Source organism: Notothenia coriiceps, unplaced genomic scaffold (assembly GCF_000735185.1).
Source record: "Notothenia coriiceps isolate Sejong01 unplaced genomic scaffold, NC01 NC01_scaffold00034933, whole genome shotgun sequence".
NCBI classification, from domain to species: domain Eukaryota; kingdom Metazoa; phylum Chordata; class Actinopteri; order Perciformes; family Nototheniidae; genus Notothenia; species Notothenia coriiceps.
The window spans coordinates 225469-251609 of NW_011367634.1; the positions used below are offsets into that span (position 1 = coordinate 225469).

Genomic DNA, 26141 nt, shown 5'->3' on the forward strand with positions numbered 1-26141 from the left:
GTGTGCCTTGGCAGTTAGCTAACGTCACATCACAACATTGTGAAGTTAGCTATCATATATCAGGCTATAACTAAAGTAGCATTGATAATATAGTAACGTTACTGGCAGGACTGTTGATACTGGTCCATAACAGAAACTAATGCGCAAGTATCAGCCGTATCTCGCGTTACCTAATGCAACTCCACACTACGGTGCTGTGTACCGGAAGGGAGACGCGAGAAAGAAAAAAAACAAAAACTGCAAGATGCTCTTTAAGCAAATTACTGATAGTTTTAATTTGACTCAAATCGTTAAAGAAAACTCCCTTGATTGATCGCGATATTAATGATATGCGTTAGTGGCTTAACATATGAGGAGTTAATGTCTTTCAGCATGAATGTGTCCATACCGTAGATATCCTTAGCCCTTGAGGATTTCAGATTGGCAATTACTTCTGCAACCTCTGTCTCAGACACTGACTTTAGAACAGCTGCTGGTTCGCTAGTGTTGACAGTCTGGAGTGCATTAACTTCCTGAGCTATGAAGCTACTGGCTATGGTAGCCACTGACTCAACAAAAATAATAATTGAGTGTAGTTGCCACATCAGCTGGGCATTGCAGAGTTGTGCCCTCAATTCAATTGGCTTGGCTGTGGTAGTGTTTTGACCAGTTCATTTTTTTATTTGGCTCCATATAGCTTTTGAGTTGCACTGAGCATTTTCAATCATTGTGATGAAGAAGTCTGCTTTTGCTTTTCTCAGTTCCCTTGTTGCCTTGTTTCTTAGCCCTGCAAATATATGTTTATCATGGGACATCTTTTATTTTATGGCAGTTTTTAAGGCACTGTCCCGCTGTTTCATTACATTTCCGACATGTCCGTTCAACCAGGGGGGAGTCTGTTTCTTATTTTTATGTTTTATCATGATTGAAAATTCATTGATTGTGGCCTGTAGTTTTCCCGTAAAGTTTTGACTGGTTACTTCTAAATCATTTTCAAGTACTAGATCTTCCCAATCTAAGTTTTTTATAGTAGATCTGAAGTCTTCTTGCTTGTTTTTTGGGATGCCAAAGGATTCATACATCAAGAGACACAACACATCCCTGATGAGGTACCCATCATGCTTTTTCTCCTGACAGGGAGCCGTCGGTCTCCACGGCAACATCGGGGAGCAGGGTCTGATTGGCCAGAGAGTGAGTATCCTGTTTTCTTTACTTTTGAAAAGTCATAATGAGTTAAAGTGCCCTGGATGTATTTAGGCAAAACAGCAGCATATTAAAAAGGAGACGCATCACTTGAGGTGTAGACTAAAGCAAGTGATACATTTGTTTTCAATATGTACTCAAACACAGCCAACATTGGCTTGTGACATTGGCTTGTGTCTCTGCTTCCAGAATTCACTGTCCTGGTGACAATAAAACATACTGCAACCATAATGTTTTTATAATGTGTCTGTCAGGGTGAGCAAGGCATTGACGGGGAGGCTGGACCAAGTGGAACCGATGGAGCCAAGGCAAGTTCAAAATAAAAGACATACTGTGACCTAAAAAATGATTTAAAGGCCCACAGTAAATGGAAAAACATTGCCCCGGCCGGTAATCAAATTGTTGTCAATAACTGCAACACAGAATTCTTTCCTGATTCCCATTTGTCTGTGAACCCAGGAACCTCTCCGCTTTACTGTAGCAGCTTATTCTAATTAGGGCAAGTCTACTATTGTTTGTGAAATAATGGCCTGTGTACAGTTGGAGCTGCATTGTGTTGACGCATATTGAAAACAGATAGCGGGGCTATTTTAAGTCTGGCAAGTATTGTGACCGAAAGAAAAAAAAAAGATGGAAAGCAATAAAAGCTTGTCTATTCAGCAGAGCCTCGCTGCTGCAAGTATCTCTGACGGACCCACAAACAATGTTTGGCTTAGAGAAGGTGGTAAAATGTGAGTACAGAGAAGACTGAGGATAAGAATACATTTAACCTGAGAATCTGTTTTGCTAAAAGTAAACTACTTTGAGGGATTCTTGGACACAGTGCAGCCCCTGGGTGGAAAACAGCAGATCAACAGGGGTTTGCAGTTTTTACCGTCAACTGTTAAGAGACTGAAAATCAGCACATTGCCATTATTAATTGTCATATTACTTTTCTGCAAAGAAATTGAGGATGTTGACATATTTTGTTTCAGCAGTGTGTGGTACATATTTTTGTTTTCCAATGTTGGGAGAGCCATATTGGTATCCTACTAAATCTCCATTAGATTGATCAATGGTTGGCTAAAGAAAGCTAGCAATTGGGAGGGAAAACAATGAGTTTTACAAGGTGGATACAGGATTGAAATACAGCGGAAGCTACTGAGAATTGAAGTAAAAACTAAACCCATATCTTGACTGAAGATCAAACTACATGTTTGTCAGTGTGTGGTAGACTTCATGCTGTCCACTTGAATATTCATTAGGCTGGACCTCATGGCTCTGGTTTTTTTATCCTGTCTACCCCACAGGTGTTTCTCAGTTTCCGTATGAAATGTTCTTCTCTTGCACTCCTTTTATCCATGTATCCATGTTGAAGAAAGGCTCAGTTCTTTGCCCAATCTTATTTTTTATTCACATATTTGGAACCGAACATTATCCTTTTCTAGTTTTGTTTCTTAAAAATTGTAACACAGCCAGCCCTTGCTGTGTGTTTCTTTGAAACTGGTCTTAGTCGGTTCGACTTTATAGCCGTCTACAAAACTGCCTGTCCGCTATGAGGGCTTTGTTAGTCAGTCTGAATAGTCTGCTAGTCTGAATAATATTTGAGATTTAATTTATAATTTGCAATGCTCCCAGACTCCTTACACTAAAGACAGGTAGAGTGCAATCAATGGGATAAGGCCTTACTGATTAGTCAGCTGTCATTTTCAAGAATAGAGGTAACAGAGCTTTGTTGCTTGTGTTGTTGTGCCCCCCCCAGGCTTTGCAATGGCCTTTCTACAGACATTTGGTCTGCTCATTATGTTGAATATCATGAAAACCTGTAAGCACTGACAGACCTTTCATTGACATATTTAATTAAGTGAAGGTAGTTTTTGCATTAATGTATTTATTAATTTAAGTTCAACTGTCAAAAATGTTCTAGAAAATGAATACGAACTTTTCCTTTCTGAATATTTTATTCACATAGTCTAACTACATTGGGCATATCCTGACTTCTTTAACTGAAAAGCTTTTCATTGGCCTTGTATAACTCTCCTCAGGGAGATAAAGGGGATGCTGGTCAAGAAGGCGCTGAAGGAGACAGGGGTGAAATCGGTCTGAAAGGAAAGCAAGGAACCCCTGGGCCTCCCGGATTGGTCGGTGTAAGGGTGAGCGTCTCAGCAGCCAACTCCATATTTCATTCAATTCCCATGAAAAGACGGCTCTTTTTGTCCACTCACAACCCGTTCGATTTTTCTCTACCAGGGTCAGGAGGGTAAACCGGGCAAAATTGGTGAAAGAGGAAAGCCAGGAGAAAAGGTTTGTCAGTCTCCCTGCCTTGGGCTTTAAAACACCTTTCATTCACTAGCACAAGCGGTTGAATAGCTCTCTGCTGTAGTGTTAAACACATGGTAACAGGTCAGTGACCTCCCTAAGCATGTCAAACAGACTCTCAGTATTAAATGTTTGAATTGTCGAACCTGTTCGGGGAAGTTTGTACTCTGTGCATACCTGCTCAATGATGGCCTCTCTCCAGGGGAGCAAGGGTCACCAAGGTCACCTGGGGGAGAGCGGCCCAACGGGCGAGCAGGGAGAGGTGGGCTTTGTCGGACAGAAGGGAGCGAGAGGAACCATCGGGCCAGTGGTAAGACATCTCCAGGCGCTTTGAAGGACACGCTTTGTTGTGTTGTGGATGTGTGCTAAATAAATATATTTCCCCAGGGTGCTCCGGGGAGAATGGGCCAACAAGGAGAAACCGGCATATCTGGTTACGAGGTAAGCACAGTGATGGAATAACTATTTATATTGCAGGATGGTAGTCATTCGTCTGTCGTCAATTCATTAAATTAGTTAAAAACCTACATTATAAATCCTCTGGAAAAAACCTTGTTTTATGTAAATGGCTAGAATATACACAATATTATATCAAGTGTGTGGGTAAACAGGAAAAACAAGTTGTTTGCCTTGTTGACAGGTACCTTACCTGATTAATGTTTAAACAGTAAGCCTGCCTTGGGTCCGTTCAGTGTGTGGATATCTCTGGATATTTTCTACATTTTTCACAATCAAATGCTATCCAGTTTTCCCCTAACAATCAAAAAGCCTGAATTGATTTTTTCCAGGGGTTTTATCTCAGTGTATATTTCTCACAGAATAATATTGAATGATAGTATTGACGTGCGAGTAGATACTGCGCTTGTATTGTTTTGGTGTTGATGAATCACAGGCCGAATCTCTTTAGTTTCGTTCTCCCTCTCCATTACACAGTCGGGAATCTGCAGCTCGGATCTGTATTTTTCTCTTAATTGTATGCTAAAGTCATATCACTGGTCTATTTACAGCCATGACTGAAGGTTTTCTTAAAGTTGACCACAAGAGGGCAGAAAGTAAATACATACATAAATACAAGCAAATAAAAAAAGAATTGCAAAAAGTTGTTTCCCTTTCTAGAATGTTTCCTTGCAGCTAGCTAAATGTATTCATCTTCCATTTTCAAACTATGAAAACATTTCATGCTTGCTAGTTCAACAACGGGGTGGAGGAGCTTCTTTTCATATAAGGTGTTTTTTATACCACTAACTTTCTCAATCTTTCTTGACGAGACAACCAGGTGAAATGAGCACGATTCCTGGTCATTACCTCTGTTGGCACATAGTAAATCCAGAATAAGCAATGCGTCCTTTAAGACCAGCGTATTTAACACTCATAACCTTGACTCGGCTAATGAATCAGAAAGAATGCATTCCTCATGGCGACCTAAGATGAAGTGATCACCTTGTTGAGTTCTCATTTTACATAATCTCGACCTCGCCTCCTTCTGCTTCTCTACATCATGAACATAATATTTCACACAGTACATTGGGAGTGAAGGTTGGTAGGTGACAGTCACAAACTATTTTTCTTGTCATAGGGTCACATGGGACTGCCGGGCCATCTGGGACCTCCTGGACCAAAAGGTGAAAAGGTACTAAACCACACTTATTTGCCGTCTGCACTGTGATTGTGTCTAATGAGCTCTGGAGTCCTGTAATGGTTGCGTTACTCAACAAGTCAAGCAGGTCGTTGTCTTTGAGTGGTCAGCTCTTTTGAATGCATTGGTACTTCAGTTGTCCCTAATCAGTGCTTCCTCTGTCTCTCATGTCCTTGCAATATTCCAAAAGTCCTCTCTAATTTGATCAATGATCTGATCTAGGACGCATCCGATTAACTCAGTGCTGTCAAATGTATATAATTAGACAAGCACCTGGTCTGCTCATGATTTTGGAGACATTAGCATTATAATTTGTGTTTATTTGACAGGAGCAGCACACAAAGGAGCACACAGCGTTAGAGTTTAGTGAGATGCTAATTTGCATTTTATTTTTAGTCCCTGGGCAGGTGCCATCTGGATGTGGATATTCGTTATATTCTCTTTGCCAATATAAAATAGGTGGGCATAATAAAATAATGGCTGCGCTTGTAATTAAATCAATATCACACTATCAAATGGGTTGTTGCAAAATGTACGATTGTCAATTATAAAAGCCAGGTAGCCCTGGCAATGAAACTTGCTGCAGATAAAATACAGATCAGTTTTATTAAACGCACTCATATTAGACTTGTACGTTTTGCTCGGCCCCTGGCCATCACTAATTATTTTCCTTCTTTAGGATGCCTGATGGGCTCTGCAGTTCTTTTTTTCCTTCGACACATGCTCAACATATGACCATCAACACTAACACACATCCGCGGTTATTGTTTAATGAATAAAGACCCTGGAAGAGTCATTGGCTTCATTTATGTGAAATTGTGGGTAATAGCGCATGTAATGATTTGCCATTCATTTAAGCAGGCAATGTGTTTCCATTGTTGTATTCTTTCAAAGAAAACATGTATTGATTTTGCACACACTGTTTGGTTTGAAGGGAAATTCGGTTGATTGCGGTTGTTTGTCCGTGTCCATATTGCTGGTTTAGGGTGAACAGGGAGACGACAGCAAGGCAGAGGGTCTTCCAGGTCCCCAAGGTGACAGAGTGAGTACCTGTTGTTTATGTGTCCTTTGTTTGTGTTGCTCTGGATTGTTTAATTAATTAGTCTCCATGTACACCCAGGGTCCTCATGGAAACAGAGGAGAGAGAGGAGAGCCAGGGGACCCCGGGCACATTGTGGGTGAAATAAAGAAAGATTGACACCTCTTTTGATTTGTCTTTGGGTATAATGTCAAATAAGTGACTGTCTGTGCATTGAAATGCAGAAACGTATGTTTTCCAGGGTCAAATTGGTGTTGATGGAAAGAGAGGTGCAGCTGGTGCCCCAGGGCTTCCTGTAAGTATCTTATTTATGTCTCTGAAAATGTAAAAACCCCGACATATAGACATTGTGTAAACTTGTTCGAAAGCAATCAGTGTAATTCAAATCAAACAGAAATGATCATTTCAGGGACATCCTGGGCCAAGAGGACTGCCAGGGCTGAAAGGATCCAAAGGTGACCAAGTAAGGACATACATGACAGTGGCTTGATTTTTTATTTGTATTCGAAAAACTCAATGACTTCATGCAACACGATTGGACTGTAATCCAAACTCTCGTTATGCTCCAGGGTCAGGAAGGAAAATCAGGAGCCAGAGGAGCATCTGGGACCAAAGGACCACCCGTGAGTTTGATGTATTTCTGGTCCTACTATATAATCCGGCATAATTCACAGATGAGCTATATGATACTATTTAAAAGCAATGCAGGCTTTTACATTTCCACATGTCTTTTCTAAGGGTCCAGAGGGTCCTGATGGCCCACGGGGAGTTGAGGGCAGGGAAGGACTTGAGGGCCCGTCTGGCATGGATGGACTTTCTGGTAAAGATGGACCTAAAGCAGTCAAGGTGAGGATACTGTCAGTGGTGCACCTTTCTGTTTAACTAAAGAAGGACTTTGGAAAATAGTCAAAAATATTACGTCTTATGTCCTAACCACCACTCATTGAATTTTTTTCGGAAATTGTCATGAAGTCAAGGAAAGATGTGAAGGAGAATTCTTAAGGACATAGGAAAAGACAACCACTGTGCTCAGAGAATCTGCTTGCACTTATCACACTATCTGATGGCGGATGATTTATTCTTAAAGCAACTTCATTTATCACACGTTCAAGTTAGTCTTAAATGGAACCACATAATAACGTTTTCCATTGATCCATAGAGAACAATTGAACAGCTGATGTAAATGATGGCTAAATGGTTCGTTGCTTTATTGAGGGACAGCATTATCTCCTTTCCCTTGGATATAAATGTGGCATTAAAGCAGCCTTCCTTAGCATTCAGAGACTTTGACAGCTTTTCATCATGGATGCCACTTAGATCCATCTGAATTGAAAACCTTCTTAAGCATAAAACAAGATCAACTGTAGCCCAGCTCTCATTATTTCCCACCAACCATTTTCTGTCTTCAGGGGGAGCAAGGAGAAGATGGAGAAGTGGGCTTACCTGGGAAATCTGGGCAGTGGGGGCCAACTGGTGTGACGGGGCTTCCTGGAAGTCAAGGCTCCTTTGGACCAAAGGTGAGAATTATGTGTGGAACATCTGTTCTAGTGTTAGCTAGGAGCTAAAGTTTGATCTTCTTAACAGAGAAGTTAATGTTAAGCTACAACCAAACGTGTTTTTAAAGATCACCAATGTATTGCCAGTATCAAGTGGGAATTGCCAACTCAGCTTAAATCTGCCAGGGTTGCCTCCCAGTGAGTGTTCTCTTATCTCAAATGCCAAACTCTGCAAGTCTTCACACCATTTCTCTAAAGAGCTCATTTTCACTGCACCACTGCTAGGAAGTTAGAGTTGCAAATATGAATGAGTTGGATCGATCCAGATTTTCATTGCTTTGCCAATATTACATAAATTCACTTATACATAACTATGAGAAACACAGTGAGGCTTTATTAGTTAGTATAATGCAGTTCCCTGTATACACATGGTTAGGGGATAAAGTTGCATTCATATTTAGTCATAAGATAGAGATCCAATGCAAACATTTATTTGTTTGTTATGAAGTAAACTGTCAGGGTCGGATATTTCTTTTTCTGCCACTGTGTTTTTCGGAGCCACACAATATTTCTATCTGATACATTTGAAATCTATAAAGAGAGTTTTAGAATTATAAACACTGCGTACTTTGTTGTACCAGGCAGTATATAATGTTATTCATACAACTGAATCCCTGACCATTTTTCATTGAGAATTATATTTAAAATACAATATATATAGAGAACACCAGACATAAATGCAGCCATAGCCAACGTTTACCCTGGATTTGGCCGCTGCTATTTTCATTCCCTGGTTGAACTTTCAAAACTGTTTTTTCACCATAGTAGTGGAAAGGCACCAGCACACGGTTGACAGTAAATGTGTCCATTGGTGGGAAGTCAGTGAGGGATCTTGAGCTTGTTGCAGCACTTATACTGATTTGTCCTTTCAGAGGTTATTTGGTACGTGAGGAAGTGCATGTGTTTATGTGTTTATGTTTGATCTTCAGGGTGAGAGGGGTCTTCCGGGCCATACTGGTGCATCAGGAAAACAAGGCTCTGTCGGCGGGATGGGGCTGCCAGGAAAACAAGGAGAGCAGGGACCTAAAGGACAACCTGTGAGCACTGAGTTATCTATTTACTCAGAGAACAACCTTTTAGCTTGTTCAGTGATGAAGATAACCATACTTCTCTTCTCTAAGGGGGATACGGCTCAACGAGGATTTCCAGGGGTGTTCGGTCTTTTTGGACCAAAGGTATGCCAAGCGACCTATAAAGTTTTAGTTCCACATCTTATTGGCTGTGCAGATGATATGTCTCTGAGGCAGTAAAATGACCAAAAAGTCATTTCTGACTCCAACTCATCTTTGTGCAGTGTTTTTGTGAAGTTTGAACCTCAAAATTGTCTGGAGGTACATTAAGTTATATTGTCTTCAGTAAAAATTGATATGAAAGCTGTTATGTATTACTATAACATGCCCCAGGATAACATCTGCTACACTGCGAGTCTGCTTTACTTACAACACTGCTGCACTATAGATTATTGCCAGCTGAAGAAACCGAACAGGCTTTCCTGGAGTCTCATTCTTTCATTTAAAACCCAGAGGGTGATGTCTTCCCTACTGTGGGAGTTGAACCGCAGTGTGAAGCAGATGAGCTTTGTGTTAGTGCTAAGTTTATAGTAACTGTTATTACTCAGAATCAATGAGGAGGGATAATTAGAGGAAAGTCATCAGACAAAAGTGCAGACTCTGAAACAAAGTGTTTCAACATCTCAAGTCCTGGAGTCATGCTCAATTATCGAACAGCAACAACATTTACCTCTTTGTAGATGAGGGGAGAGGTTACGTTATTAACACAAGTTTCTTGTAAAACTTTACCATTTACCACTTTCAATTATTGCATTCATCTTTTTTTTCTTTTGAAAATGTTCTATTAAGATAAAAAATACTGCAAACCGTGTTTTACAGCACTTTTAAACCTATAGCACATGTATCTTACAGGTCCCATGTCATGCTTTTCCAGTCATTACCCGTCCCCTTGTGTGTTATGAAGCTGTTTATGCATGTAAACGGTCTGCAGAGTCACAAACCCTCAAAGTACACCCTGTAGCGAGTAAAACTCTAACACAGAAAAGACCTGTCTATGCTGCCCCAGAAAGCCTCGTTGGAGATTTCTCTTTTTCTTCCTGGGTAGAGTGACGTATTTGGGTATAGTGGCGTAACGTGGTACTGTATACTAGAATAGATTTATATTGTGCAATTTTCCAAAATCACATTGGTTTCTCATACAGCATCTCTGTATAGTATGTGTATTCACTCTCTGTCCTAAACGGCTTGTTGGAGCTCCTGCCCCCCCCCCTCCCTGTGAGCCCAGTGGCCGTCTGCGAGACAGCGAGACACAGCGAAACCCAGCCCGCAACCAGCCATTTGGACCAATCCGCGGAGCCGTTACACTGCGGGTGTGTGTGTGCTCAGGCTGGTTTCAGGCTGGTTTCGGGCTGGGTTTCGCTGTGTCTCTCTGTCTCGCAGACGGAATTATGATCAGTAGAAATGGCCAGGACATGGGACCTTTAAAGCAGTGAAGTTGCTGTTTGGTAGTTTGTAAAGATGTTACATCACACACAGCTCCTGAACTCAATGTTAAGGATTGGTTTTTACAGCGCTCATAGAACAGGGAACATTTGAGGAGGAGAAGACGGATGAATAAGTGTCAGTTCCCCCTCCTGAGAGTTAACAGGCTCAGTCTGGCTCAGAGCAAACTAAATGATCTGTCTTTTGTTAAATAGCTACAACCTCACCTTAAACCAAGCATGGAGTACTGAAAGGATAAGCCAATTAATAAGAGACTTGTTTATTGATTAAGTAATTTACTGAGCACAAATCTGTTGGTGTTGCAACAAATGTTCCTCTAATAAGTGAGCACGTTCTTTCAGTATGTGAGGTACATCGACTTCCTATTACGTTTTTTTTTATAAATCCTTTTGCAAAATGGAAATGAATAATAGAAATGTCCTTATATCGATCAATAATTATAATAGGCCCAGTCTTGCGGAAAAAAATATAATATACATTTTATGTACAATGTTATTCTGTGTCCCAATTCTATTCTAAATGTGTTCTCCTTACATTGCAATCTTTTCACACCTGAAAAGTGACAAGAAAATAGATTAACAGTCTGTATACATTCTACACCGACGTATTCTTTGAGTGTGCTCATAATCACAATGTGACACACACAGGAAATGAAGTGCACAGCTATTACAAATAAATAGTAAATGTTTTACAGATGCATAACAGCAGAAAAACCTAAAAAACAAAAAAATGTTTATTTGGCAGTCCTAAGTTGGATTTTGACCAGCGTCTATCAAAGTATTTTATTTATTTGTAATACTAATTTACATTTACTTTCTGTTTACTCCCCCCAAAAATGCACTGTGACAATTAGCATTAGCATTTAGTAAAGTTTGCAGTTGTTCTCAGAGCCACCGCTTAGTCACCATTAGAGGAACAGTAGACGTCTCTGCTGTTTTACCATTCAACATGGTGCCACTAGCTCAGTGGTTCTCAAAGTGGGGGGCGCGCCCCCCCAGGGGGGCGCAGAGGCATGACAGGGGGGGCGCGAGAGACCAGGAGGAAAAATGGTTATAAAAAAAAAAATAAAAAAAAAAATGTTTTAAAAATTATTGATTCGAAAATAATATTATACAGTACTATTACGTCTGGGTCTCTGTGTTTCATTAAAGTTTGGCTCTGTGTGTGTGTGTGGAACGAGCCATTTTGTGTGCGTGCGCGAGTGAGAGCGCACCGGTACCGGAGATCGTTGTTGTTAGCTTCTGGTGCTAGCGAGCTACGCTAACGGATATAAGGAGCTTTTTCAACAACAAAGTGGAGGAGAGTCCTCTCCTGTCAGAATGAGAGACTCAGTGAGCTAAAGGACTCTCAGTGTTATCTCAGTGGGTCTCAAACGTTTTGGTCACCATTAATGTAAACAATTATTTCCGAGGCCCCACGTTTATATGATCATTATAGTTATAAAAAAATAAGAGAATAAATTAAAAACAGGTATGAAATACTATATGACATTAAAATAAAGTTTAAAAGGGGAGTGATATGTAAAATATCCATAAAGAAATGGGTGTTGAGAGATGTATCCATAGATCTCTTCATGTTGCTCTCAAAGTGCACCAGATTGATGCTTTTAACTTCAATATTTAAAAATCTTCCCAGGGGAGCTTGCCCCCTGACCTCCCTATGTGAGGTCCACACACCACCTATAAAAATAACACTTTACCCCTGCTTACACCTATATGCCGTGAGCTGATTATCGAGCCTTCATTGTAACAGTCGCGGGTACACTGTGTGTGTGTGTGTGGGGATTGTTACAGTAGAACATTCCACTGTAGCGACCAGTACATTAATGGGAAACCCTAAATGTTTGAGCACCCTCTATGAAACGTCAAGCTACCCCACAGCACCCCCAAAATAGAATCTCTGGCGCCGCCACTGAGCCTGACTATTTGTGTTGGGGGGGCCCGACTTTTTTTTTTCTCCAAAGGGGGGGCCTGACAGAAAAAGTTTGAGAACCACTGCACTAGCTATACAGAGAGACATTTATCAATGTATGAATCCAACTTGTTGCCAATAAAGGTCAACAAAGTTTATCGATTATTCAATATTGGTTCAACCTTTAAACCTACCGCATCTGATCCACTTCTATAAATAACAGCTATTTGTCTTTCCAGGGACCTTTGGGCTACATTGGCCCCGCGGGGATACAGGGACCAAAAGGCCCGCGTGGTTTGTTGGTAAGATGAAGATTAATGTTAGTTTGGTAACTCTCCGCAACATTTCAGCCAATTCCAGTGCTCTGAACTCTCACAAATTGCACACTTGCCATGAAAAATAAGCAGAGCTCCGCCTAATGCTCCATCATACGTGTCGTCAGTCTCTAACATGGCTCTGCTTCCCAGGGTATGGAGGGAGCTCTGGGCCCCGTTGGCATCATTGGCCCCAGCGGTCATCCTGTATGTACCTCATATCTCATCCTATCTGCCAAGCTTTATGTGACTTCTCGCTGCGTTTTGGCAGTGATGGAGTGATCCTCTGTCTCCTTTCTCTCCATCAGGGACCCAAGGGTGACAAAGGAAGTCGGGGGGAGACGGTGCGTGGTGCCTTTTTGATGAATCCTTTTTGTCTGTACCGTGAGCACAGGATAGGATACTTAGTATGGAGACGGCACGCCACTCCTTTGCCCCTCAGCACTTTTCATTTCCTATTGTACTTCACTGTTTGTTGCTACACTCACAGTGACACTTAGCTGCTGTGGAATTCCTGTCAGGGTGATAAATGTGGGCTGCATGCTCATCTCAGGCTTCTTTTTGTGTGTTTGTTGAGCGCTCATACACAGGCAGATTTCACAAGCTCACTCCCAAAACAACAACATCTACGTATGAGTTTGCTGCGTGAAAATAGGATTTACTGTGTAGAAATAGGATTCCTGAGTGTAGTTCTGCAAAGAAAAGCAAGAGGGCATTTCAACACACAATAGGTAAAGACTGTGTATTGAATTGGTAGCACAAAGATGGCGTAACACTGTGCATGATAGAATGAGTTTGAGAGAACACCGTATATTATTCTATTATTGCAGGATTGTCCTCTGACATTGATTACATTTTTCCTTTCATCTCTAACAGGGGTTGCAAGGACCAGGGGTGAGTAATAATTCACATTTTGTAGCTTAATCTCTATTCTTTGCACAGGCTCGGGGGCTGAGAAGAAGAAACAAATGAACCACTTTATCATCTTCAATAAAGGCAAACTTGTTAATCATTTTAAGGCTAACGTGGTGATGCCATTTTTCAGGGATTTGCTGGCCCTCGTGGACCACCCGGACCACCAGTAAGTGTTACATTCTGTATACATCACACTTTCATTCATCGTAATCTGGTCTAGATTTTAATGTCTGAACGTGGAGAAAGAATAAAGTTATTCTCAGTTAATAGTATTTTTTAAAACATGTTTCTAAAAATCAAGATCAAGGAGAGCAGAGGGGAAAAGACTGGTGCCCACTGATTGATTATCAGTCTGTTAGAGTGCGCTGAACAGACATGGTTTGACTCTACTGTGTATTCATTTAAGTCAAAATGTACAAATGCAAAAAAAACGGTGTTTTCATCATTCAGATCCCTAAATCAAATTGAAAACGACTTGGCTGTGGGTGCAGAATCTAGCCTGCTGGGAAATTATTTGAGAAGGAGAAAGTAATGTCTGCATTAAAACTGTAGTTAAACTGTGAGCCAAGTTATGTTATTGGGAAAATAATGCAGTAACCGTACAAAACATGTTCCTCAGTCCTGACCTGCCATGACATGAGGAGTTGGGATTACACACCAAAATCGCAGCAACTGAGAAACACCAGTGAGACATGACCAAAGTTTGGTTATGATCCTATTGATAGCACTGACGTAATACACATGGAAGATACATTTCCAAATAGGCATATTGGTCGATTGCTTCGACATCATCACCGTGGTTATAAATTAAAGAATTTGGCCATTCACTTTAGTTATTTAGCATTTAGCTTCATATGTGAACTGCAGGCAATGAGATTTGGTCTGCTACTGATGACATGCACGACTCCACAGAGCCCCGAGGCCCCCCCAATCTCAAAGTTTATTAATATTGAACGTGCTCCATTTCAAAAGTTGCAATAACTTTAACAAAGTACCCCCTTGGGTCCACAGCAATGCACCCGCCAAATGTGAAGTGGATTGGATGATATGCAAAGGACGTGCATGCACATAATCAAATCTAACTAGTTACAGACCTGCTCGTTTTCCACTGTGAGCTGATTCAAAAAGATGTTAGCCAGCGGCTTTTCCTCTCTGCATTTGACATGCCTCATTTCCTGTGCATTCATGCCTCATTTCCTGTGAATATCTCCATATTTGATTAGTGTGGCAGAACCTACCACCAACAGGATTTACAGAACTGTTTTGTGAACAGAAATGCACTGTGTGGCTGTTGCTAAAAGTGCCAACACAAAAGTCTCAGTTTTCTTGGTGCGTAAAACATAACCAATAAACTCTTTGTTTACAGGGTCTTCCAAGCTCTGCCCATTTACTTGTAAGTATGTTTCTCTTTATAGTCGAGCCAGGGTTTGGGGAATAATGAAATGTTATGGAACAAACTGAAGAGTAAAAATGTTGCGGTAACCTTATTGCCTTGCTGTCTTCTTTGGTAGAGAAATGAGGCTCTCGGTGCCACCTTTCAAGTCATCATCGATTCCCATGCTGCACTGAGGCCAGAGGTTAGTTCTGAGGAAAACGGCTCATTGCAAATAATCACTTTTGATCGTTGGGGCCCTAATGGGTGTAACTTTTGGTGTCTGAAGATTATATTTTTTTTAGTAAAGCCTGAGTTGTGTCTGTGTATTTTCTCAAAACAAAACAAAACAATGGTCAGCCACTCCCTGCTGAAATTCAATTTGACATGTACCTCACGTCAATGTTAATCAATAACCTCACAACAAATCGCAAGATGGTAAAAAATAAAGAGGCTGAATCCGAAATCTGTATCTGAGAGAATCCAGATTCTGCATGTACGCAGCTGTATCTACGCCTCCCATGCTGATTTTGACAGAGAATCAATGCTATGGCTGTGTTCTCATGTGTATTATCTTATTGATACATTTATTCTATTAATTCAAAACAGAAACCTTATATTTGTATTCAGCATTTCTGATGCTATTGTAATGTTAAATCAATAAAAAAATGTATTTACTTTCAATAATAACACAAGTGTTCAGTAACATAACTACATGTTCATACATCAGTAATATAGGCCTATATCTGTTTCAATGCAAAGTTGTGGTCCTTGCTTATGGGTATTATTAAACCGCTAAAAAAGGTTGTCTGATCTCATACAGAATAAGAACGTTTTACAAATCGCATGTCAACTATGCCAATATTTCTATCCAATCAGAGCGTGGAGATGCCCATGTTAGACCAGGGCACAGAGATCTTCAAGACCCTGCAGCACCTCAGCACCCTGATCCAGAGTCTGAAGAACCCTCTGGGGACCCGGGACAACCCAGCACGCATCTGCAGAGACCTGTACAACTGTGAGCAGAGGCTGCACGATGGTGAGGGGACCCTTTAAACCGCTTAGTCATTCCTGCACACATTTATATTCTCCTCTCATTATTTAAGTTGTTTCCTCCTCTGCTGCTCTCTGACAGGCACTTACTGGATCGACCCCAACCTGGGCTGCGCTGCGGACACTATAGAGGTGATGTGCAACTTCACAGCTGGAGGACAGACCTGCCTGAAACCGGTCACTGTGTCCAAGGTGTGGATCCTTTCAGAGTTCAGCCATTTGCTTCAGATAAACATGACACCCAGTATAATTAAAGGTGTATTACGTAAATGAAGACAAGATCAATTTGGGAGCTTTTCATGCAGGAAGTGGATGATTATGTAAATCATGAATGCTTGTGTGGACAGAGAATGTTCTCAAAGAGTTTAATGTGATATAATAAGGTGCACAGCTGGTCATTTTCTGACAATGTACACTGTAGCTCTTTTGTAAAAGAGAATTATTTAAAAGATAAGCCCAGCTGGCAACTTGACCTCCAGGAACTTCATCTCTCCTTTTATTGTTTTTGATTTTGAGATTTACCTAAGATTCAAACTGAATAAAACATCACAGCACATAAATGCCGACTGACTCAATGTCTGCATAAACTGTTTACAAATCAGATAATGAGGTCAAAATCTGTGATCCAGATGTAACGTTTTGTAATTCAATACACAATTGTAGTTTTATTATATAGTAGGATTTTTTTGTTTTAAGATGGGCCTGTTTTTCCAAACTATGATTACTTCAGAGACATACATTCTTGCTTTACAGTTGGAGACAGGAGTGGGTCGTATCCAGATGAACTTCGTCCACCTCTTGAGCACCGAGGCGGTGCAGCACATCACCATCCACTGCCTGAACACTCCTGTGTGGGCAGCAGGACCCTCACTGCAACCCTCCTCCAGATCTGTGAGCTTCAAGGCCTGGACGGGGGAGAAGATTCAGGCCGGGGACCTTCTAGAGCCGCTCATACCCAGGGACGACTGCTGGGTGAGTACTGACTTCAACATTCTGAGAAAATAAACATTCTGCCATTCTTGCTGAGAGTTAGATGAGAAGCTCTATACCAGATCAGTCAAACAAAGTCCTGAGTTTCCATAGATCAGCGGCTGGAATATGTATTATTTCACTGAGATGCGTACATGTGCACAATATGAGCAACACATGGACCATATGTAGAGAAACTGCTCCTTGAAGCCACTTCAAGAAGTCAGAAACGCCACAGAGAACCGGTTAAGTATGGAGCTTTAATCACTGCGAGTGGGCGATTAGCTTAGCTTAGCATAAAGACTAAAAGCCATGGAAAACAGCTGGCCTAGGCTCTGTCTAGAATCTCCAGAATCTGCCTGCCAGCACACCTTAAACTCCTGACCATGTTTCCTGATTGTTTAATTCATACAACGGGTCTTTTGGATATAACAAAACAGTTTATGTTTTCATGAGGAGTTAAGTCCATGTTTGTTTTGCTTAGCTAGATAGAGACATTGTGTATTCTGGCAAGAAGTCTAAAAGTCTAATAGGCCAGAATACAGTACAAAACCAAAACATCATTTTTATATTTGATTGTGCCTTAATTAAACAATTGTGAAACAGCAACTGTCAATGATGTATTTCAATTCAGAATCAACTTTTGATTGAACCTTACAAGCTGTTTCTCTGCCTGTATGCCAAGATTGCTAGTCATATTCTTGTGCTAGCTCCATACATGGCTGTTTGACATGATACTTTGACTAAACCGCAGACCTCATGTCAGCGTTTTTGGAGGGGAGTATTTCCTAAAAGTTGCACAATAAAGCCTGGGGATTATTCAGAGTGACTGGGAAATTGTTGAAGGGCACATTTGCTGTTGTTTTTTTTTCTCTTTCTTTTTTATTGCTGCAGAAAATACAATTCCAGATTCACCCCCATTGTATCGGGGTTGGATGCAGAAATCTTGGCTAAAGATGTTGCACCAAAAAAGTCTTAATAAATCATTGTGACAAAAGAATATTATGTTGTCTTCCACATCATTACACTCTGACATAATGACATCTCACTTTCAGATCAAAGATGGCCGCTGGCATCAGACCCAGTTTATCTTTCAAAGCCAGGACCCGAACTTACTCCCCATCGTGGACGTGTTGAACCTGCCGACAGCAGATGGCGGCGCTCGCTATCACCTGGAGGTCGGACCCGTGTGCTTCTTATGAGGCTATGAGGGGGGGGGAGCTCCTCGAAGGAGAGACTGCATAGAGGAGGATGGAGGGGGGGAAACTGATCTTTCTTCTGTGGTTTCCCGGAAAAACAGACCCCCAACTTTCTCTCCGCAAAATATGCTTGGACTGCAGAAACAGGAGGGGGGGTCGGAGCTAGAAGGCCCCTTGAAAATGCAGAGACTTCTAGCACAAATCAGCCTATGGAAAACAATAAGCTTTCTTTCTCAGAGACTTGTTTGTGATACAAGACCTGAATGTACTATTTTGGTGGGAGGTAATATGTCTTGCTGTCATCTCAGGCCATGTTGTATCATATTTTCTTCACGGCCTGAGTCCTGATTTTGAAAATATCTAAGAGATCTGTACAGAAATATTGAACAACAGATGCAATGATTCCTTTTGTAATGTTTAAGTATTATTTATACATGTATATGTACTGTATATTGTAATATAAAGTGCAATGGTTATTGTTCCACACCCTTGGGAATATACAGTATGGGCATCACTCATTCAGGTATACGGCGTGCCTCAGACACTGTCTCCAGGTAAGTCTTTTTGATAACTGTAGTGCTGAGACACCCCTCGTTTAAAAAAATATCCTCACACAAACAACTGCTGTGTGCTGCGCTCCATGTCAAAATGGATCGAAGCCTTCCACAGTGTGAAGCGAGAAAAGTGTGTTGATGCTACCTCCAACTGCGCGTCTCGTCTCGCGGCAACCGAGACGTTACCTGATATAATCTGGGGTGACACAGAGGTGAGACTCGGGTGATAAACTCTTCAGCAAAGCTTTGTTTGTGCTTTAAGAAAAAAGGGAAGACTAAATTCATTAAATTATATTGTTACGGTAGTATTTTTAATATTTCCAATATTCTTTGTACTGTCTGACACTGAGTCTGACTCTATAAGTTAAGTTTTTGTAACTGTCAATTATGCCACTTGTTATTAGCTACAGTGTATTCTTTTTAAATTCTGATTAGCTTTCCAGTTCAAAACAAGGCATCAACGTCACATTAGGGGCTTTCAAGATTTGTTCGGTCTGTACATTTTTCTAATTACCGGTTCGAGACAATCCTATTGTAGGATATTAACAAACGTGTTTATGCATTTCTCACTCAAAGGTGCAGCCATGGTGGTTGTTGCCACCAATCTATAAACTCAGAGGATTTCCAACAATACACAACACTACCATGGCACACAGTGTTTGCTCTGTACACACACTTTATGCTGCGTTTATGAAGTCTAATGACTCCACAGGCAATTTAATAAAAATTCTGAAACATTTGTTTATAAGCAGCTTTCCATTTGTTTCTGTCAAAGAAAGCTTCATAGCAAAGGAACGGAATAAAATGCATTTAAACTGCCTACTTGTGGCAGTGCTTTTTAGCTTCCTTCTATTCATTTCACACCTGGACCTGTCAAACCCAGACAGCAGCCGCCTCTGCAAACAGAGGGAAACATTGTGTCCTTGAAGTAATGCCTTGTTTTTCCATCAGTTTTAGTGGCAATGCGGGGATTCTTGGTACAAAGCACAGGCAGACTTGTAGGTTGAAAGCAATATATTATCAGACTGCTGTATCTCAACATGCATGATCCTATCGGGGGCACATGGCATGGCGGCCCCCGTCAACAGGAAGGTTGACTCCAGTGATGAAGCTGGCAGCATCGGACGCCAGGAAGGCGATGGCGTGGGCCACTTCCTCCACCTCCCCCGGGCGGCCCAGGGCATGGGTCTGCTTACACTTCGCTAGAAACTGGTGATGAAAGAGATAGACAGACACTAAGTGTTACTGGGATACATGGCTGATCGATTTACAATTTGGGCTGTTCTCTGCTTTCCTTTTAAATGAAAGCTTCTATTGAGATGTTTCAATGCAGCTTAAATTATGTTGAAGTGTTTCATCTGATTACAAGTTTTCAATTGAATCAACTTCCTTTAATGAATATAACTTGTCAGCAAATGTCTCTTTTAGGGTGCGAAAAGATGGAGAATGTATTTTAACTTTTTTAATACGTTTAGACATTTTAACTTTACAATGTTTTAGAGTTATGTAAAATATCAAAATTAATCCTATACAGCCACCACTGAAGTCAAATTCAACAAATATATTTTAACTAAAAATATCACTGTAGCCTAATATTTATCTGCAACTGTGCAGAAGAAGAAAAAAAACTTTGTGGCATTTAAACGTTTTCAATTTTAGTATTTGAATAATTTTGTAATAAATGATGCTTTAAACTATTCAGTGAAGACTTACTTATAAATGTGTCCTCTGTGCTAATCAGATGCTAGGATATGATGGACCTAAACATGGAGACTAACACAGAACCTCTGAAAGAACACGTGTAGAGGAAACACTCAGTTTAGATGTGTTACCTGGGCATACTGCTCCTCATTCAGTCCCGCTCTCTTGTGGACATCAGTGATGATCACACCGGGGCTGAAGAGATGCCGCAGGAGAAGCGACACAACACATGGTGCATCACAGATTTGATTTCAGACAGAATGAGTGATATCCCTGCTTTTTAAATCAGAAATGCATAGGATATCGTATACAATATATGAAAAGGGCACAAAATATTATGGATGAATTGCATTCACTCACCACACAGAATTCACTCTGACTTGCTTTGATGCCAGCTCTGAAATCAAATGGAGTCATGATGTTTATATTGGGACATTCTAAAATGGCTAATACACAGAATATAAGCAGAAAAAAGCGTCTCACTCACCAAGCGCTGTACAGCTCGTGAACTGATCAATGGCTGACTTGGACATGCAATATGCCAGCACACCAGGGAACTATGAAGAGAACATGTTTCACAATTCTCCTAAACATAAAGACATGATATGCAGTGGGACTAGTTTTAAAGCATGGCTAGCTGCTTAATACTCACTGATCTCTGCCCATTGACACTGGACACGTTGACGATGGAGCCTTTGGTCTCGATCAGGTGGGGCACACAAAGCTGAGTCAGGTGGTATACAGATCTGGAAGATGGGTCAAAAGTTAGGGGACATTCTTACTAAAAATGTAAAATATACACTTTTTGCTAAATCTCAAGTTAGTAAGTACTACTAGTCATCTGTCTTCATGGTCTGTAAAGGACAATAACATCTGAATATCTGTGATGGGATCAGTGTTGAAAAATATTTTTAATTGCAGTGCTGGTCACACAATGAATTGAAAATGTATTGCATTTTGTCATAATGTGTTGTTATGCACTTTTGTTTACTTCCATTAAGTACCTCCCCATTATCTTTCCGCTCCAAAAATGTGTTTCTTGGCCGAAAATATCGAGTTCTGTGTTTAAAAAATTTGAAACTAATCCTTTTTGATACACATCCACGCATCACTTTAGCCGACATCCAGCTACTACACACCCTGTACTGCTGTATATCCGTTACTAAAATGTCTCTCTGATGTCAGGTGTTTGATATCCTACCTGACGTTGATGTTCATGATCCTGTCATACTGAGCCAGGTCAGTTGTCTCGATGCTGCCCATGGCCAGGATCCCAGCGCTGTTCACCAGGACGTCCAGCCGGCCAAAGTGAGAGATAGTTTGCTCCACCGTCTTCTTCACCACCTCTTCATCAGTGAGGTCTCCAGGGACAAGCAAGGGCTAATAACACATGAAATAACACTCAATGTTTCATTATGTTCTAAGGCAGCAATCTTAGGATGATAGTCACAATGTTTGAGTGTTTATAATGTTATTGTATCTGTAAAACATATGGAAATGTGTGTATTGTCTTAGGTAGGCTACTTACTAGTATTTACTACCATGCTGCTTTTGCCAATTTGACACAAAATGAATGGAAATGATGTTTACCCTAAGGTAGTTGTTCTTAATATTGCTACATTTAAAACATACTCGAGGACAATATGCTCATCCAGAAATGCATTAGAACTCAAAATGCCACATTTTGATACCTTGGAAACTTCAAAATCACAATAGATATGGTCAAATCTTTTTTTTCACATTCAGACCTTTCCGTTCACAATTTATTCTAAATTCAACGGAAGTTTGACACCATGTCCCCATGTCTGTTCTCTGGTTAAACTTTTTCTAGGTCACACAGTTCAGAATGAGAGTTACCTCGGCAGCTCCACAGTCGGTGCATTGTTTGGAGATTTTCTTCAGGTTGTCCATGTCGCGGCCGTTGAGAGCCAGCAGAGCACCGAGTCTGGCGAACAGGACGCTGGTCCCGGCCCCGATGCCCGAGCTGGCCCCGGTGATCAGGGTCACTTTCCCCCTCAGGGAAGACACCTGAATCACGGAAAAACACACAGTCCAGCAACTTTCCACAGAATACCTTACAATTAATTATTTAACTAGAGTTATTGTCATAACAGTGCGAAAACAATTATACACGCGCACAACTGCAAATGAAACAAAGCAGACTTATCCTACTTTGAATGCATCATCTGAGGCCATGGTTTCTGTTGAGTTGTGTTGTTTGTATGAACCATAAGTGTGAACTTGCTGTATCGGCTAGTCACCGATACATGCCTCGTCCACTAGTGATGACGTAGTTTGACAGTTCATGTACACCTATGATTTACACACGTGTTCATTGTGAATGCTTTGGAACAATAATAAAAAGGAAAACGGGGAAAATATTATTATTATTATACACGTTAGGATAAACAGCCTTACGATGAAACATTCAACAAGAGTTACTTTCATAACAGTACTACAACAATGATGAAATACATGCACACAACTGCAAATCAATCAAAGCAGACTTACTTTGAATGCATCATCTGAGGCCATGGTGGAGGCTTCAGCCATTTTTGCAGTCAGTTTTTGTACTTATTAATTGCAGCTTACTTTGGGTGGAACTGTTATAAGGCTTTGCCTTTTGAGTATGTTTTTGAGTTTTCATGTGTTTTTTTACATCACTAAGTTTGGCGTAAAAATCAGCCTTACAATACAGGCAATATGCCCGTGTATCATCTCCAATAAATGGCTTCAACCAGCCTTCGAATTCAGGGTTTGTTTCCCACTCCTTCCTGTATTTTTGAGCGTAGATTTTAGAAATGATGAGCTAACTAGCTATAGTAGCTAAATGTTAAGCTTATGTCAGAGAGACACACTTAACGGCAGCTTTGCGCAGGCGCGTTTCATTTGCAGTCTGGACTTGGTCACGTGTTGCTGTTCTCTCTGCTCTGACTGCAGCTGGGACCGTGGATGTAGAATAAGAATCAGAATCCGCTGATCGTTGAGGACAGTAATTTCAGAACGTTACATGCTTTCACGTCAATCTCCAAAACACCAGAAAATACTTAAACACCAGAAAAAGTCGTTAGATATGACAGTAGTCGCTTTTGACAAAGAAAGTCGCCAAGTTGACACATTAAAAATGTAAATGGTTATGTGATGGGATAAATAAAGATGTAGGTTTTTTTTGTACAGATGTTTCTTCTACGTCTGCCAAGAGCTAGGCTACAGCAGTGTGACACCGCTTTAAAATACGTTATGAATAAGAAAGCAACAAAAAACGTGTGAATTCTCTTTTTGTTGTTGTTGAATCCCCTTTTGTTTTTTCCTGTGTTGTTGTACCTGCGCACCCCTGATGTGGTGTTCATGTTTTCTTGAAATAAAAAATACATCTATACATCATTTGGATTATCTACATGTATTGGGTTGTTGAGTCGATGTATCTAGTGTTCCAAAATTTGGATGTTTTTTTTCAATACAAATACAAATGTATAACTGACAACCAACAACTTCAGCCTCTTGACTTTTAGACGGTGACATTTGAACAGTTATGCATGCAGAAATTGTTTTTGAAATTATGGAAAAACATATCAACTATAAAAGATTTATTCAGTACAAAACATTAAACAATTATTTACATAGCCCATCAAGAAAAAAAAGATTCAAATCTGTATATCAGTGAAGAACAAAGCCAGGCATGTTTACCTTTTGGACTGAATTCTGAATGTGTTACGGTTAAACAATCTATAACTCTTCTTTACAGCGGCTTTGTCACATGCAAGGAATGCAAACCATTTCTTAAAAATCATAATCATGCCTAGCTATAAATTGGATGGCATAGCCTAACATTTGTCTTCTGGATTCAAAATGGAGTACTACTCAGTTTACAGCCCTCAACTTCCTTGTCTGGAAAGTTATAAATTAACTTTGGCAATGTACGACACCCTGTATAAATAGGCTCAGGGGACATTTCAGAGTCCAAGTTTGTGTTAAAGGCCTATTAGCATATTTGAGGAGAAAGCTTTCAGCTATCCAGCAAAAGGGTTGGCATGTATGGTCACATCCTTTATCCGGGTTTCAGTCAGTGGTCGGAACGTCTTTTCATTGACAGGCAGCTTCTCCAGTTCATCCAGGGTCTCAAGGCCATCGATTATTCTACATGTTGAAAAGAGTATGATCAGCTGCCATTATGAGTTATATTCTAATTAATCTGTAACTGTCAAGCACATTAACCAGGTGTCAAAACAAGTTTCAACAATCATTCTCTCAAAACACTTCAAAAAAGTTGCATACTTTCCAAACACGGTGTACTTCATGTCCAGATGGGGCTGTTTAGCATATGTGAAGAAAAACTGGGAGCCATTTGTGTTGGGGCCATTGTTAGCCATTGAGACGACTCCTCTGACATTATGCTGGAATAAAAAAAACAAAAGATGTTTAAGACTAAGCCCTGATAAAGGTTAAACTTGCTCCCCTGATGTGAAAAGCTACCAGAGTAGTACTCACTTTAAGATGTTCACTGTACTCGTCGTCAAATTTGCGACCCCATATACTTGTTCCTCCTTTGCCTGTGCCTGAATGGTTTAATGAAAATACAGAGAATAAAGAAGAAGAAGTGAGGAATGAATTCTGACATTTCTATGTTAAATTGCAGCACATGCACAACAACACCTTACCTGTAGGATCACCAGTTTGAACCATGAAACCTTTAATGTTTCGGTGGAAGAGACTGCCGTTGTAGAATCCACTGGCACACAAAGCAAGAAAGTTCTGTAAATAGTCAAACATAGGTTAGAATATTTGATGACTGCTTTGTGGAAAATATATGTAAATTACTGTTTAGGCCTTCAATCATTACAGTAGCATTTTTATTTACACAATAAAAAAAAGGTACCTTACGGTTTCATTTTTGTATTACTTTTAGAAAAATATTTACATTTGTACTGTACATCTTTAGTTTTGCCAAAATTAGTTACTTGTTACTTTGAAGTCAGGTTATGAATAACAATATTAATCAAGTAATACATTAGGATATATTTATTTTGTATGCATTAAGCTGCCAGTATTTACTCTACGGTACAGTTTACCTAACAATAATAGGACTTAAATGCATTTAATTAACGCATTTGTAGCACGTCTCCAGTTTGTGCTAGTTGACTTTCAAAGCCTTTTACTTCTGAATGGACAGAAACAGGAGCCTAGGAGCATGTCATGCTAACTGTAATGTTATTGACTTACCTCACATGATTTTGGTGCCCGTTCACAAAACAATTCAATTTTAATTTCCCCTAGATCCGTTTGAAAGGTGACAGCCTGTAGCAATTACAAAGTAAACAAAATCATTAAAACTTTTAACAGGCACGGTTAAAAGTTCGTTCGTTCGTGTTAGCTAGCTAGCTTAGCCTGTTAGCCAAAAACGCAAAATAAGCACATTTTCATTATAAAAAAGTACGTTTCTGGACTGGCTCCTAACAGACGTTAAAACACATTTTTCGTTGATAATTTTTCAAACACATATGTTATTTTCTATGTTGAAAAATCTACTGGAAAAGTTCACAATCAAACGTACCATTGTAAACGGTGCGTCTTTGAACAAGTGTGTCGAGAAACATGTCCGTCTGGGAGCAAGAGCCCTGCAATGAATGGTTCCGCAATTAATTTACGGTCAATTTAAAAGGACATACACCTGGCAAAACGACGGTTACTATTATTATGGCCTATTTATATGATGTAGGTGTGACCCTATAACCATAATATAATGTTGATGCTGTGCCAAAATGAATGGCTTGCCCAAAGATTCCGGGCACTCTATAGTCGTTTTTTTTTTTAGTATTTCTCTATTTGAGAATGTTAAGATTTATAATTGGATACATTGGTTAAATATAATAAGCAAAAAAAAAAAGGCAAAAAGAGCCTGATATATTTAATGTTAAAAAATATTCTTTAC

The 26141-nt window shown here is 40.2% G+C and overlaps 3 protein-coding genes across 4 annotated transcripts in view; 1 reads left to right on the top strand and 2 right to left on the bottom strand.

Moving 5' to 3' along the window:
* The window catches only part of LOC104962511 (collagen alpha-1(XXVII) chain B-like), a 19669-nt gene extending 813 nt beyond the window's left edge, over positions 1–18856 (top strand). Inside the window, exons 2-28 of the mRNA XM_010790944.1 lie at positions 1117–1170; positions 1437–1490; positions 3207–3314; positions 3412–3465; positions 3683–3790; positions 3868–3921; positions 5057–5110; positions 6102–6158; positions 6237–6290; positions 6397–6450; positions 6565–6618; positions 6725–6778; positions 6894–7001; positions 7565–7672; positions 8641–8748; positions 8833–8886; positions 12375–12437; positions 12603–12656; positions 12758–12793; positions 13326–13343; positions 13495–13530; positions 14731–14757; positions 14876–14941; positions 15616–15775; positions 15872–15981; positions 16543–16761; positions 17814–18856. Coding sequence (XP_010789246.1) covers positions 1117–1170; positions 1437–1490; positions 3207–3314; positions 3412–3465; positions 3683–3790; positions 3868–3921; positions 5057–5110; positions 6102–6158; positions 6237–6290; positions 6397–6450; positions 6565–6618; positions 6725–6778; positions 6894–7001; positions 7565–7672; positions 8641–8748; positions 8833–8886; positions 12375–12437; positions 12603–12656; positions 12758–12793; positions 13326–13343; positions 13495–13530; positions 14731–14757; positions 14876–14941; positions 15616–15775; positions 15872–15981; positions 16543–16761; positions 17814–17960 — 2073 coding nt within the window. The 3' untranslated portion in view covers positions 17961–18856. The remainder of the gene's footprint in view (positions 1–1116; positions 1171–1436; positions 1491–3206; positions 3315–3411; positions 3466–3682; positions 3791–3867; positions 3922–5056; positions 5111–6101; positions 6159–6236; positions 6291–6396; positions 6451–6564; positions 6619–6724; positions 6779–6893; positions 7002–7564; positions 7673–8640; positions 8749–8832; positions 8887–12374; positions 12438–12602; positions 12657–12757; positions 12794–13325; positions 13344–13494; positions 13531–14730; positions 14758–14875; positions 14942–15615; positions 15776–15871; positions 15982–16542; positions 16762–17813) is intronic.
* A 311-nt stretch (positions 18857–19167) lies between these two features.
* LOC104962502 (carbonyl reductase [NADPH] 2) lies at positions 19168–23052 on the bottom strand. Of its 2 annotated transcripts, none has more exons than XM_010790934.1 (8): positions 22724–23052; positions 22070–22240; positions 21414–21592; positions 20865–20958; positions 20700–20769; positions 20573–20609; positions 20344–20407; positions 19168–19720 (listed from the first exon to the last, which is right to left on the bottom strand). In XM_010790934.1, the coding sequence occupies exons 1-8, from the start codon at positions 22763–22765 to the stop codon at positions 19562–19564; spliced, it is 816 nt and encodes a 271-aa protein (XP_010789236.1). In that variant the 5' UTR covers positions 22766–23052; the 3' UTR covers positions 19168–19561. The 2 variants fall into 2 exon arrangements, with proteins under 2 accessions (XP_010789236.1, XP_010789237.1); XM_010790935.1 differs by lacking the exon at positions 22724–23052 and adding an exon at positions 22385–22503.
* A 732-nt stretch (positions 23053–23784) lies between these two features.
* ppil3 (peptidylprolyl isomerase (cyclophilin)-like 3) lies at positions 23785–25827 on the bottom strand. The gene is made up of 6 exons (XM_010790933.1): positions 25764–25827; positions 25433–25507; positions 24871–24964; positions 24701–24768; positions 24488–24606; positions 23785–24349 (listed from the first exon to the last, which is right to left on the bottom strand). The coding sequence occupies exons 1-6, from the start codon at positions 25764–25766 to the stop codon at positions 24223–24225; spliced, it is 486 nt and encodes a 161-aa protein (XP_010789235.1). The 5' UTR covers positions 25767–25827; the 3' UTR covers positions 23785–24222.
* Positions 25828–26141: the final 314 nt, after the last annotated feature.

Excerpts from the sequence above, each read along its gene's own strand:
- LOC104962502 (XM_010790934.1), bottom strand. The coding sequence starts at position 22,765 with ATGGCTGAAGCCTCCACCATGGCCTCAGATGATGCATTCAAA. Across the intron at positions 22,241-22,723 it reads CCTCAGATGATGCATTCAAA|GTGTCTTCCCTGAGGGGGAA; the intron begins GTAAGTCTGCTT and ends TCCGTGATTCAG. Across the intron at positions 19,721-20,343 it reads ATGAGGAGCAGTATGCCCAG|TTTCTAGCGAAGTGTAAGCA; the intron begins GTAACACATCTA and ends TTTCATCACCAG.
- ppil3 (XM_010790933.1), bottom strand. Across the intron at positions 24,769-24,870 it reads TCAAACTGGTGATCCTACAG|GCACAGGCAAAGGAGGAACA; the intron begins GTAAGGTGTTGT and ends TAAACCATTCAG. Across the intron at positions 24,350-24,487 it reads AAGTACACCGTGTTTGGAAA|AATAATCGATGGCCTTGAGA; the intron begins GTATGCAACTTT and ends TTCAACATGTAG.